Source organism: Marmota marmota, unplaced genomic scaffold (genome assembly GCF_001458135.2).
Source record: "Marmota marmota marmota unplaced genomic scaffold, marMar, whole genome shotgun sequence".
Taxonomy (NCBI): domain Eukaryota; kingdom Metazoa; phylum Chordata; class Mammalia; order Rodentia; family Sciuridae; genus Marmota; species Marmota marmota.
The window spans coordinates 29,139,853-29,154,967 of NW_026000019.1; the positions used below are offsets into that span (position 1 = coordinate 29,139,853).

General features: G+C 37.4%; 1 protein-coding gene across 1 annotated transcript; it reads right to left on the bottom strand.

Annotated features, from left to right (window-relative positions):
• Positions 1 to 247: 247 nt before the first annotated feature.
• Positions 248 to 1,276, bottom strand: LOC107147575 (olfactory receptor 10J1-like). The gene has a single exon (XM_015492075.2). The coding sequence runs from the start codon at positions 1,274 to 1,276 to the stop codon at positions 344 to 346; it is 933 nt and encodes a 310-aa protein (XP_015347561.1). The 3' UTR covers positions 248 to 343.
• Positions 1,277 to 15,115: the final 13,839 nt, after the last annotated feature.

Sequence of the window (15,115 nt, forward strand, 5' to 3'; positions counted from 1 at the left end):
TGAGTTCAATCCCCAGTAAAAAAAAAAAAAAAAAGACAGAAAAAAACTTTTAAATTAAGCTTGAAAAGAACATTGGATCATACTTTGACCTTGTAATTATCTTCTGGAGTAGGGCCAATGGCTATCTGAGAACAGATTTGCCCAGTGACCTGTGTTTTTATTATGTTAACAAAGAAGTTGAGGAAGTGAGAATTATTAGAAGGTAATTCTCAGCTTCACTTTCACCCGGTCACTGGTGGGATGTTTGAGACGTCACTAATCACAGGAAACCCTGGCTCTGCAGCAGTACCTATAAGACTCCCTCTGGAAAACATCCCTGATTATATGGAAAGGGATGATCATCTCAGGAAAGGGATTTCCTGCCCACCACCCTGCGCAGAGCATCCTGGACTTCTTTGTTCCGCAGACTGTACACAACTGGGTTTAGTAAAGGGGTGATGACAGTGTAGGTCACTGACACCAGCTGGTCCTGATCCCTGGTGTTCTCTGACTTGGGCTTGAAGTAAGCGATGGAGGCACAGCCGTAGTGGACGATGACCACCGTCAGGTGCGAGGCACACGTGGCGAAGGCCTTCTTCCGGCCCTCAGCCGAGGCCATCTTGAGAATGGTGGAAATAATGAGAACGTAGGAGACGAACAGGAAGGTGGCAGGGGCTGTGATGGCCAGAAGGCTGATGATTAAGGTCAGTATATCGTTGATGACTGGGGTAGCACAGGCCAGGTCCAAGACAGGCCGGACATCACAGAAGAAATGCTCAATCAGTGAGCTGCAGAAGGGCAGTCTGAAAATGGCCACCGTCTGAACCAGGGAAAGCAAGAAGCCTGTGGTGCAGACCGAAGATGCCAGCGTGGCACAGACCCTCCAGTGCATGAGGATGGGGTAGCGAAGTGGGTTGCAGATGGCCACGTAGCGATCGTACCCCATGACTGCCAGCAGCAGACAGTTGGTGATGGCAAAACCAAGGAAGAAGAAGAGCTGAGCTGCACAGCCCTCCAGAGAGATGGACTGGTTCGGGCCCACCAGGCTGGAAAGCATGCGTGGGATGATGACCAGGGAGTAGAAGGTCTCCGAAGTGGAGAGGACACTTAAGAAGAAGTACATGGGGGTGTGGAGGTGGTGGTCCATACGGATCATGGTCACAATGATGACATTGCCAGCCAGAGTCAGCATGTAGAGGGCAAAAAAGACCACGAAGAGGGTGAGCTGGTGTTCTTGGAAACTGGAAAAACCTTGGAAAAGAAACTCTTTTACCTCTGTGCGGTTGGCTCTCCTCATTGAGGATATCAGGTCTGAAACATAAAGAGAAAGTCAGTACCAGTTGTTAACATCAGAGGCTGCCCTGACCTGAAGTGCATGCACAGAGCAAAGATGCAATATCAGCAAATACCCATTTCAAACCTGGATGGATCACTGGGAGTGATGGCACCTGCCTGTAATCCCAGCAGCTTGGGAGGCTGAGGCAGGAGGATTGCAAGTTCAAAGCCAGCCTCAGCAAAAAGCAAGATGCTAAGCGACTCAGAGATCCTGTCTCTAGATAAAATACAAAAAGGGCTGGGGTAGTGGCTCAGTGGTCAAGTGCCCCTGAGTTCAATCCCCAGTAACCCCCTCCCCCAAACAAAACAAAACTGGAGGGATCAAGTTCCTTCCTCAGGAACATGGCAGACCAGACTCTTGGACTGGAAATAAAGATACACAAAATTTGAGCAACATTATTTAAAAGTTAGATATACAACATTCTTTTCAAGTCCACCTGGGTCTTTTAAAAACATGATCACTTATGGCCCATGAAGTTGGTCTCAATAATTTCTTAAAACTAGATACTCTTAAAAGGTAACCACCTCCTTAGACCATAATGTGATTAAGTTAGAAATGTCAAAACACATGGTAACTTGGGAAGGTGTAAATGTTTGGTAACCTATTGTCAAAAGAGGGACTTAAATTGATAATCGGTAAATATCTCAAACTAATAAAAGATCACATACCAAATCATACACAATGCATCTTGAACATTATTACAGGTAAATTTGTAGTTTAAAATGCTTGCTTGTTGGAAAAGACAAGGCTTAAAATTAATAAGTTGAGCATCCATCCTAGATGTTATTAAAACAAGACCACAAAGAAAGTAGAAGAAAAAATAATAATGAGAAAAACAGATGTTAATTAGTGTAAACAACGATAAAATAGAAATTGGAAAAGAAACTCTTTTACCTCTGTGCGGTTACCTACAAAAGGTAAAAATTTATGAACTTAAGTTTAACTAAAAGCGAAATTGACCAAAAAAAAAAAAAACCCAGAAGCTATAAACTATATTATGAGTTAATAAAAGGATAAAATCACAGAAATTTTAGAAAAAAAGATGAAAAATACTGTTATAAACAACTTTATCTCAATATAATTTTTTGTAATGAAATAGACATATTTATAGAAAAATATTCCCTACCAATATTTAATCAAGAATTAGAAAACCTGAAAATCCCTTTAAGTATTTAAAGAAATAAAAGACTGTTGTTTAAAACTAGAAATAAACCTCTGGGCCAAGACAATTTTACCAAAATTGTTATGAAACATTCAAGAGTAAATTAATTCCAATATTACACAAACTATTTTAGGTAAAAGAAAAATTATTCTCCACTTCATTTTATGAAGCTAGAATTATCTTGATATCAAACTTTGACCAATCCCATTCACAAATAACAGATGTTAAATTCTTGAACAAAATGTTTTCGAATCAAATCTAGCAATGTATAAAACAGGCACAAGTCAGGTTTTATTTCAGAATGGAAGATTGTTTAAAATTAAAACAGCCCAGTTATATATTTATTCAAATAAACCATTTAAAGAAAAAAAGCCATATGATTATTTCAAAAGCTGTTCCAAAAACTTTTTAAAAATTCAATGTCTACTTTAAGAAGAACGGTTGGAAAATGGAGAATAAAAGATTCTCTTTAAGCTCATAAAGCTGGTATACAGCAATTCTACAGCTAACATCATACTGAATGGTAAGATATTGAAGGATTCTGTTTAAGATTAAGGACAAGATAAGGGTGAATGCTTCATCCACTTCACTTCAATCTTGTATTGAATATTCTAGCCAGCCCAGTATGGCAAGAGACAGAAAAAATATATATATATAAGAAAAGAGAAGGAAAAAAATAAAACTGACATTCTTTAAAGATAGTATTCATAGAAAATTCAAAAGAAACTATTGGTAAATTATCAGAATTATTAAGAGTTTAGCAACCCTTTAGCACAAAACTTATACATAAAAATCCATTGCATATATGTACTTCAACAAACATAGCAAATTAAAGGGATTATCACTTGTAATAGCTTCAAAATACAGAGTTGCCATTACGAAATCATAATGAAGATCACTAAAAAAGACTGAAATAAATTATTATGTTTCTGAATTTGAAGATAATAGTTTGAAGATTTCAGTGAATCCAAAATTGATCTGTGATTCAATGCACTTCGATCAGAATCCCAAATGGGTTGTTTTTTGATTATTTGTTTGTTGGATTGATGGTGCTAAAATTTAGGAGGAGGTTCTATGTTTCAGGAATGCTGAAACCCTCTTTAAAAGAAGAGAAACAAAAGGAGAGAATTTGCCTTTCAAATGCTATTACTTATTATAAGGCTACATTAAAAGGCTACAGTAATTCAGAAAGTGTGGTATCAGCATAGGAAGAAGCAATCACACCACTGAAAGAAAATAGAGTTCTGGAAAATAATGAATATATATTGCTTATGAAGTGGGGTGGAGAATAGGTTCGATTTTTTTTTTTTCTCTCTCTCTCTCTCTCCTTTGAGGCTATCCTCAATACTATCTTTCCTTATCTATGTCCTTCTCATCTTGGTTCTGTTGGATTCATTTTTTGATAGCCCTTGTCATATTCAATTGAAATTATTTGTTAGCTGACTTTGTTTGTTTGATGGTAGAGCTCACACTCACAGTGCTGCATCCCCAGAGCCCAGCCCAATTTTTGCCTGTTAGCCTTTTGATAAGTGGGTGTTAAAGGAATCCATGAATGAGGTCCTTCTAGTCTAAAGGAGGAGACCCATACCTCTGCCAGATACCCTCAGAAACACTTGGGCACACAGATACCAGGACAAAGAACTTAAGTGAGAATCTAGACTTCAAAGATGCCAGGCAGTGAGAAGTAGAGGATGTGGTTTCTTTTTTTAGGGACATTGCGGGCATATGGAGCATATGAGGCACCCAAGGAAAAGAGAGGAAAACTGTCATACAGATAAACAGGAAAGGATAAAATCTACAGAGCTCCTTAAGTTGCAGAGGCTGAGAGGCTGCTAGGGAAAACAGACATAAAAGGACAGTCCAGGAAAAGATGTATAGATGAACTCAATGTCCTCATGCCATTATCATTAAGAAGGGATATACATGACTTATCTTGAGTTCGTTTCTAATCCTCCATCTGAGTCTTAGTATAACAGCTCCTTTTCCAGGAAAGACAATAGAATGTTATGTGATTTTTTTTTTTTTTGCAAATAACAGCTTCCTTTATTCTTCAAAGTAACAATTCATATACCACTCAAAATAACTATAGTGGAAACGTGAAGAAACAATTTCATAAAGGATTAAAGAGTAGTCTAATATCACACATATAGTTCATGACAGATCTAACTTAGAAAACCACTTATCTTGACCCTAAACCTGAGTCCTTTTCATTGAAAAATCTCAATACTGGAAGAAGAAATTCTTTCTATTTCAGCTGAGGTCCTCATCGATGTAACACCAATACAAGGAGGTGAATAAAGGCTGGAATTTAGGAAGACATTAAAAAAACAGAAGAGTTCATCTGGTGGAAAGGAAGGGTGGGGCTCAGGAAAGAATGGTGGTTTCTCTGTTTGTTTGCTTGCTTGCTTTTTGTGTGTGTCTGTGTGTGAGGAAGTTATGATCCTGATGCTCTATGTTACATTTCTGAAAAAAAGGTCAGGACAAGTCACCTAGCTAGGCTTATAAAATAAATAAGGTAAAGTCAAAATAGCCTATAGACATCAAAAACTGATGGAACCCCGTGAAGTTAGCCCTAAGACTCAAAAGGCTGAGGTTTTTAGAAAACAAAATACAGATACTAACATTTGGTTAAAGTATACTATATTCTATCCTCTTTAGACAGGCTACATAATTTAAAGTTAAGTAATTGCTCTGCAAGGAAATAAAATACTCCTATTTTATGGATGGAGAACTTGAGACTCAGTAGGATAGGCTACCTGTCAGATTCACATATCTATTAATTGGCAAGACCAGATGTGAAAGAGGTCTCTCTGACTACAAATCCTATGTATGCCTATTGAATCGAAATCCTACTGAATGAATATTCAGGCAAGGTGTTCAACTTAGAGGAGGAAAGAATAGCTGTATGAGCAATGCCCAGTTCTCAGCCTTGTTGACTCAAAAGATCCCAGGGATATCAGGAGTGGATGACAGTTCTGGGATTATCAAGTCTGCCCTATTTACTCTCTTCCCCAAAACTTACAGCAGATCCTTCCTTTGTTTAAAAAGGAAAATGTGAGAATGTTATATTCTGCATTTTACTTTACAGGCATGAGATCTCAATCAGCCATTGTGCAAGGTGCAGGGAAAGTATGAAACTCGAATGTCGAGAATACCCTTAGAAAACCAGAAAGGGAAAAGGAAGAAAAATCAGAAAATTTTCAAGTAGCTCTCCTCCCCTTTGTTTCTACCGACAACCACTTACTTCTTGCGAACTTGGCAAAGGAAGTAAGAGAAATTCTCTTAGGAGCTGGTGCATCTGAACTTGAAAAGATAAAAAGAAGAACTGAGATGGACTCTCTCCAAGAGGCCCATGTGGGAGAAATTGAAAACCTCAAGCCTAGACGTTCAGCATTTCCTGAGTGTCAGAGGAAGCTCATAGTGGCTGATTCAAGGCTAGAACTTAGACTCTTCTGGCCTCAGCGTCTTCTGCAGTGTTGAAACCCCGGGAAACCCTACATCCAGGCACTCTGTCTATTTACTCCCCAAAGAGGAGCAGATCCACTCTCTCTAGGACACCAAGGACCTCCCCTCAAGCATCAGTCCCAGGCACAGGAGTCACCAGAGAGTTTGAGGCTCTACCCTAGGGGCCTCATTAGAAATCTGGGCAATTAATAGAACAAAACTCTTTGCCTTTGGTGACTGATTTGTAGAAATATGTTTTGTTAAAAATCCAGAAGAAAAAAAGAATCCAGAAGAAACACACTAAATAAAAAATCATTTTCTATTTTTCTATGTCTGAGAATCAGTCCTTCATTTATTGAATCAACAAATGTTAAAGAACATCTTCTCATGTGCCAGACAGTATGCTGAGTGTTGGGGATACAATCATGATGAATTCAGCCATGGTGTTTGCTCTCACAGATTGGAGAGGAGAGACACATACAGAGCTGTCGCTGATCCATTGTATCTTCATGCAAATTTGAAAAGGGAGCCTCTTCTGGATAGATTCAGCCCATGTACATGCCGCTTGCTAAACAGACAATGCATTTATGTAAAATGGCTTACCCTTCTATAACCAGATGGAGCTCTGTACCAAGATTTATGGCTTGTCAAGTAGGCTCTGGGCTGAATTTTGTTGACTATGCTCTCCTTGATTAGGTGTCCTTGTGCAGTGCACAGCCTACTCCACCAGGTATATTTCAAACAAATAATCTCACAAATACATTATTACAAGTAAAAATGAACACTACAAGGAAAAAGGCAGGGTGGTATGAGAGCATATAACAGAAGAAAAGTTTTTCTATTAGTCTTTAAATATTTTTCTAAAGAATGATGTTTGAGCTGGAATGTTTAAGATAAACGTGGGTCAGCCAGGTATAGTTAGGAAAGAAAATTTAAGGTGGAGAATAAAACAGGAGTGAAAGACTTAATGAACTACTGGTAACAACCCATTCCAAAAAGTGGAAGAAAGCCAAATTGTGCACAGAGAATTTGAGGGAGAGATCATGTTAGAAGGTGAAAAGAAACGAGGACTTTGTACAACTTCTAGCTTATTGTGAGGCTGATGTGGAGCCAACAAAGCTTTTAAGGAAGTGAATAGCTTGATCAGATGTGCATTTCAAAAGGTCTAATTGAACTGTGGAAAATGAATTGGAGGAGAGCAAGTTTGGAAGCAAAAAATCCAATTAAGGGGTTACATTATGTTCCTGGTGGAAACATAATGGGAGCTGGAACTAGGATAGTAGATACGGAGACAACTTTGGCTTGTTGGAACATAAAACCAATTCGTGATAGGCATCTTAGTGTACCTATCACGTCAAGAGACCTGTCCTTACTAGGATCATCAGTGATTCAAAAGTCAATCCTCAGAAAATGTTTATCTAAAGAAAAAAAGGCTGGCTTTTTGCAGAAACCTGAAGGTTTTCTGCATCATGATCTTATTGCAGCTTTTTGAATGCTGACTCAATTCAAGATAACAGAGAATCATCATAGCTTTTCACTTTGTGGGCCAACTAGAGCCCTTGAATAAAGGAGTCACCATATCCCCACGAGAACAGACCCTTGAAAATGCCACATACATATATTATACATGATATAATGATTTTATATCAATCATTATAAAAAGGAACTCTGAGTATACTCTACCATTAAGTCAACTGGATCTACTGGTTCATAAGCCTTTAATGGTGGAGATGTACTCAGAGGGACTTTACCATGGATCTCCTGGTTCATAAGCCTCTAATGGTAGAGGTGTTTACATGTATTCTGTATTAACTTCAGAGCCTTCTCTTGTTCTTGGTCTTCGTTGGAACTGACAATATCACAGGTTACTCTGGAAATGGGCTGAAGTAGCCGATGTGTGTCTATCTCAAACAATACATTTGGAAATTGGGAAATAAACCAAGATGTGTTTGGGAATCCCCAGGCCCACTCTAACCTAAAATCAGGTCAAAATTCCATTTTTTATTTGACCTTTATGATCCTTCATTGTGAGCTGCGTTTGGTATCCAGACATAAGTATCACTAATAATCCCAATGTGTGTGTGTGTGTGTGTATCCTTTATAATCAGTCACCCTCATGAATGGATGCAGATTCCTTCAGGGAAGATTATTAAAAAATTACAATACTTATAAAACATCTTTACCTCAATGTCAAGGAAGGCATCCTCAAGGGGATATGGCTATTCAAGGAAGTCTAACTGCCTTTAGTGTGGGAATTGGGTGAGGGGTCATAATTCTTTATTATGATAACTCAAGTTAGGATTATGTTTAACATCCTAGAAATTGTTAAAACATATTAATATTATTATAAATATCTATTTTCCTTCCTGTTTTAGTCTTAAGAATACCATGATCGATTAAAAACCACCAAAGACCTCTGCAAACAAATAATTCTAATTATCACTGCTAGCCATTTCATTAATCACACCTACTCTTGACATCTGAAAGATACATGATGCCATTTGGTTCTTGGTTCACTGGGATCTCATTCTCCCTATTGAAATCAGGGAGCCATTCAATGCAACATCTCACATATTCAACCACAATCTGTAGGGAACAGTCACTATTAACTTTACCACTGTTGAGTCCACATTTCAGTTAATCAACTAAGCAAACTATAAGAGCTACTCTAATCTCCTTGAGCAGATACATTGAAATTGGAAGCTCTGGTTAAGTACACACATCAGTTCATGCTGCCCATCTGAACATTATGCCCAACAAAGTCAGAATCAATTACTATGCACATGGTCTGGGTCCCTAATGCTATGTATTGGGGATATTTTGGGATCTGATTCTAATTGTGGATTAGGAGGCAATGAGAGAGGGTGGAGCAGACATAACTTCTAGTAATAACAACAACAAGAAGTTAACAGCTTCCTTTTGCAAAAGAAAAACAACAGTAAAATTGAATTAGATTATCTTAAGCAGCTATTTAAGATACTGGAAGTTGACCGCAGGCAAATAACAAACTAAGAAACATTTATGCTCAAAAATTAGCTACAGCTTCAGGTTAGAAGCAAGAGTCTGCAGCCATCTTGTGTGGGGAAGCTCCCATCGTCCTCTTCATCCCCACAGTACAGCGGGTAGGACCTTTAGTTCTAACTGCTTGGTGTTGGCTGCACAAAAATACAGTTCTACTCTCCCAGGGGTCAGTCTATATTTGGGGTGGATGTGGACTGAAAACTGACAGATTTGTTAGCTCAGTGTGACCAACATATTTAGGGATAAATGAGGGGAAAACCGCAGCTCTGCTAACTGATGTATGGTCTTGTTCTGGGCAAGGAGAAAATAAGTCATAAATTTAACTGGAAGATCCTGGAAAATAAGAGAGCCATCGATGGGCTGAAGTCACCCATCCTTGGATGCAGAGAAACAGTGAGTACACGAAGGAGACCTGTAATATGACTGCTAAAGGTGACAGCAAACTGAGACCTGAGAAATGGCTGGGACTTTGAATGCCACGACCTGCCACCTTCAAAAGAGGATGGCAAGTTTCAGGCTCTAGGTGTTTGGGCACAATCTCTGCCCAGACCATTGGCTAACTGCTAAACTAGGGAAAAGCCCTGGGAAGCCAGGCTAAAGAATGTCCATGACATCATTATCAACAACAATAATAATCTGAGAACACATAAGCATTCACATACAGCAGTTTCTGCTTTTAAGTTGAAGAAACTAAAAACAACAACATTCAAGAATATATAACAAAATCCAGAGTTGCTGCAGAATATTCCAGTTTTTAACCAAATACTTCATGTAAAGAAACAGAAAATTGTGCCCAAAGTACAGGGGAAAAAGCAGTCAGTAGAAATCTGGTTCTGAATGGGCCCTTATATTGGATTTAGCAAACCGAGAAATGAAAATACATTTTATAAATATGTTCATAGAGTTAAGGAAAACTATGTTCAATGTATGTTTATATAAAACCTTAATTTGTATCCATTACTGTATATAAATTTATGTATATTTATATCATGTAAATATATACTTATATATTTGATATATTAACACTATATATATTGTATATATTGATATACTTACATCATATATTAGATATCTTTATATTATATAGTCATATGGATATATAAATATTACTTATTTATATTATGTGCAAATATAATCACTGTATATTTTAATTCTATAAGTATTTTTATCTATAGAGTATTAGTTATATTCATGTGTAGTATTAATTTATACTTCCTTATGATGTTCTTTTATGTTACTCTTAATATATTTTTATTTCTGTTTCCACTAAGCATACATTTTCCTTCTACTTAACAATATCCTATTCATGTTTCTCTTAATTCATGTCTGCTGGTGATACATTCTCTCTCTCTCTTTCTCTCTTTCTCTCTCTCTCTCTCTCACACACACACACACACACACACACACACACTCACACACACACACAAAGCCATTCTTACTCTGTTTTCCTTCTTAAAGATCATTTTCCCTGAGCATAGAACTCTAGTATGGCAGTTATTTCCTTTAAGCTCTTTGAAGATGTCATTCCATTGATTGCTGTTCTCCATGATTGCTATTAAAAGACAAACTAATGACCTTATTTTTATTCCATGGAAATAATGTATCTTTTTCCTCTATCTTTACTTTTAAGACATTTTTTATCATTTTTTTTGCTGTTTTCCTAGAGATGTGTACATGCATTGTGTGTATTTATCTGGCTTGTAATTCAGAGTGATTATTAAATCTATCTATATCTTGGTTGAAATTCAAAAATTTCAGACTTGTAAATGCATGGCTATAATTTGTTCACACATTACTTCTGAACATGCTAACTCTCCTATCAATCTGGTACTCTAATTACACATATGCTTGCATCTTTCCACAGGGGTTCTATATGCTTCTGGTGCTCTTTTATACATATCACATTATGCTTCAATCTGGATAGTTTCCACCCACATGTCTTCTAATTCAGCAAATTTTATTCCAATGGTTTCTAATGTGTTATTAAAATATTCTATTAAATCCATAAGTTCTAGTTATTATACTTTTTACTTCTGGTGTTAATTTTATTTAATGTTTTAAAATTCTCTGCATTTATTCCAGATCTTCCACATCTATTTTCTCAACATAATAATGATTACAGTAGTTTTCTGATGGTGCATAACAAATACTATGAGATCAGGAGCTTAAAGCAACATGTATTTATTATCTCGCAATTTTCTGGGCAGGTGTCTGGGTGTGGCTTAACTGGGTCCTCTGCTCAGATTCTCACATACCTGTAATAAAATTGTCAGAGGAGTGTGTTCCTTCCTGCAGCTTGGCACCCACTTCCAAACTTACATCGTTGTTGAGAGAATTGAGTTCCCTGTGATTTCAGGACTGAGTTTGTTTCCTTTCTCTTGCTGGCAACCATAATTGCTCTCAGTTACTAGAAGTTGCTTACATTTTTTTTTTTTTTTTGCACAAGCCTCTTAAGGCTTCTTCTTAAGGCGACTTCTTCAAAGGCAGTGAGGAGGTATCTTGAATCCCTCTTACTACATAAGAATACAACTTAGCTTCAGTTGCTGAGCTGGACTTGTGTAACATAATGTAAGAGGTGTGATGATCCATCTTCTGTTGGATAGAGGTAAGTCACAGTTCTGGCCACACTCAAGGGAAGGGAACAATATATAGCTGTGGGTCATCTTAGGAAGAATCTGCTACAATTACAATCACCTTAGTTGTATCTTATAAATTCATTATGTTTTATGAGTCTATTTCTATTTAGTGTTTTAAAAAAAATAATTTCTTGATTTTTTTTAACCCTTTGGTCTTTTCTCTTGTATGCCTAGTGCATAATTATTGCATCTTGAAAACTATATCAGGAGTCCTTAACTGTTTCTGAAAATAAGCAGAAAATCAATAATTTAGATTTTTTAGATCATCTCTAGATCATCTCTGTTATAATTATTAAATCTTGTCACAGTAGTATGAAAGCAGCCATGTATAATTTATAAGTGAAGAAATGGGGTTATGTTTCAAAAGAAAGTTTGAGATTTGGAACCAAAATTTTTGAATTTCATAAAATTTTTACATGTCACAAAATGCTATCTTCTTTTGATTTGCTTTTAATCATTTAAAAACATTTAAAAATGTAAAAGCCATTCTACAGCTTTCAGGCTGTACAGAGACAGGTGGTGGGCTCACGAGCTGATGGGCTGTAGGTTGCGTATCCCTGTTCTAAATTAAAAAAAAAATTATAAAGACAAATTGAGGCCCTAGATTATATTATCTTCCTCAGTGAAGATTTTATTTTACTTCCTGGCAGGTAGTTAGATTAGGGACAAGATCATATTTATCTAACTAGAGACTAAACTAATTTGAAGTGAGTTTCAGTCTCTGTGAGGATTAATTTATTTCTAATTTATCTCTTTGAGTAGGATGTATCCCTAAGCATATGGAGAATGCTAGCTGATCTGCTCAGTTTGTTAGTTCTTTTGACCAAAAAACTACAAAGAACAAATTATACTTCCTCAAGGAAAACACAAAGCAATGAATATCAGCCTAACATTTCTGGATACTCCCTCTGGAATCTGGGCCTCTCAACTACTTCCTGCCTTTGTAGACAAATTCACTTCTTGTAGGCACTATAGTACCATTGTAGGAATGGAGGAGAACTAATTCCCTTCTTTGGTTTTATAGTATGAAGAGTAGCAGGATGGAAAGAACTCTGGTAAGGACTTGCTTAATTTCTCATACAGCCTTGGTTTGTTAGTTTGTAAAATGGAGAGACACATATATATCTAGTTCACCGCGTTATTGGGAGATGACATCATGTGACACAAAATCTAGCAAATCCTCCTCCTCCTTCTCACTACCACCACCAAATTATCATAGCATCACTCCCAAAAGAATTTTAAAAAGGCACAGATAAAAAAAGTTTCCATCTAAACACTCATGAAGTTCGCAGCAAATATGAAATTAAATCCAGGGAAAATCATGTCACTGGTCGGATTTTTGTTGTTGTTTGTATTTTTTACCATTTACAAAGGCACCGTCACAGTTTGCTACCATTAGCAGGACAACCGTTGAACACCATTTCAAGCTGCTTTCAATCTCACCGATACAGCACAACTTGTGCAGATGAGGGTCCTGCATTTCATCCTGTTTTCCCATTCTTCATCTCACTGTCCCATGGAAAATAACATAACATCTGTTGTACCTGTTTTGTCTTCTGAAAAACAAGTGTAATTATACTGCCTCAAGTTTATTGTTGGGATAAAATGAATGAGTATATGTATGTACATTCCACATACTTTGTACCTACTATATAATAATATGGTAGCTTTGTACCTACCATATAATAATATGGAATATGTATAGCAATTATTGTTTAGAATGACCAGCTGTAGGCACACTGAGAGAACAGCAGATGAATGACAGAGTCTACCCAGATGTGCCATAACTGAGTTAGGAAAACAGGAAGATCAATACTAATAAATGATTAAAAAGCGTGATGATTGAGTCCAACTTTTACATACATCGAGACTCAGGACAGATTGCAATTTGTTTGAGCTATAGGTAATGAGGTGGATTTTGTTTATGGAGGATGGCCTACCAAGGCTGAAGTCCGGAGACAAACTGAGCTCAAGGCTCCAAAATAAATGTAAGGTATTTATTTAGAAATCAAAGAAAAATGAGAAATATCAGTTTAAAAGTATAAAAACTCATACAATAGAATTTAGAGAGGAGAACTGATGAATCTACCCAGAGACTTTAAACTGACTTCCAGTGTCAAAGCACCTGGAGGTCAGCCCTTTATGGACCCAGCAGCAGGAAATCATGCTTAAACCCACTGGGCAATTGCCACTCCTCTTGTCTCAATATGAAGAGTCCGTCCATAAGACCTTAAGCCCCCCTCCCTTGGCACAGGAGCAGTGGGCAAAAAAACATGACCTGGGTCCTAACAGGACCATCTTAGAGCGAAGATGAGCCTGTTCACCCCACAAATTGTTCCTAATAGCTTAGCCAATTCCGTTCTCCTAAGTGGTGTTCTCAGGATTGGGAAATGAGCTGCCTTGGTAATGAGGTCTCCTGGCGCTCTGCTGTTTGGATTGAGGTTTCTGCCATTGAATCACTTGGGAGTAGTAACTTCTTTTTGGAGAGAGAGACCCAGCATTTGGAACAGAAGATCAGTACCTTATTAAGAACCCCCAATCAGAGCTACTGCTTTGTGACCCAAAGACAAGCTTCTTTCCATGGGTGGGGCTATGAAAATCTGGAGGAACTGAATGTGACATTTTCTGTCCTTCACGTTCGTCTCAGACACAGGAAGACTAAGATAGACTTCATTTCCTTCCTCTCTTAAACAGTTGTTTTTAGTTGTGACATTTTGGGTGGTGCCTAGAGATTGGCCAGCAAAAGGGGGAATTTTTCTAAAACCATAGCTCTGCTCAGTAAGGCTAGTAAGGAAAAAACTATTCCATAAAACAGCATAACTCCACAAAGTGTTCTAAAGCTATGTAAGGACTGAGTTTTAAATAGTTTTATGAAGGACACTGACAAAAATTTTGGCAACATTTTATCACCCTAGTAAAAATCTGCATAATCCATTATTTCAAGCAGTCAGATTTCCGGAATGGTAGATGTAACTCAGACATGAGCACAACTCTCTACAAGACCCCAAAAGCAGGCTCCCTGGTGAGTATCACTTCCTTATGTACCAGGATGGGGAATGTTTACTAAAGTATAAACTCAGTTGTCACAGAGCAGTGACAATTTATAGAAGGAAAACATGATGTCTCCTGGGGAAGAGTTTGGAAATGTGGTGAATAGTGTAATGTAGAGAAGAGGAACATGAAACACTTGAAAGGCCTTAAATTGGGTCTTACACTAAAAATTGTTCAAGAGTCTAAGCCCCATGAGACCAAGCACCATCTTGGCAGTCTTTCTTTTCTTACAACTAGCACAGTACTTTGTGACTAGGGAACACATTGACACACTGGAAGAAATGATTTTGATTAGTAAAATCAAGCCAAATATTGGTTTAAGCAAATAAAAACTACATAGCAAGTTCTGTGTATTTTTTTAAAATGTTTTTGGTGGAGGGGGGGTAGTTCTTTGTTTGCAGTCCTAGGGATTGACCAAGGGTATTCTTCCACTGAATTAGATTCCCAGTCCTTTTTATTTTTAATTTGAGACAGGTTCTCACTAAC

Excerpts from the sequence above, each read along its gene's own strand:
- LOC107147575 (XM_015492075.2), bottom strand. The coding sequence starts at position 1,276 with ATGAGGAGAGCCAACCGCACAGAGGTAAAAGAGTTTCTTTTCCAAGGT.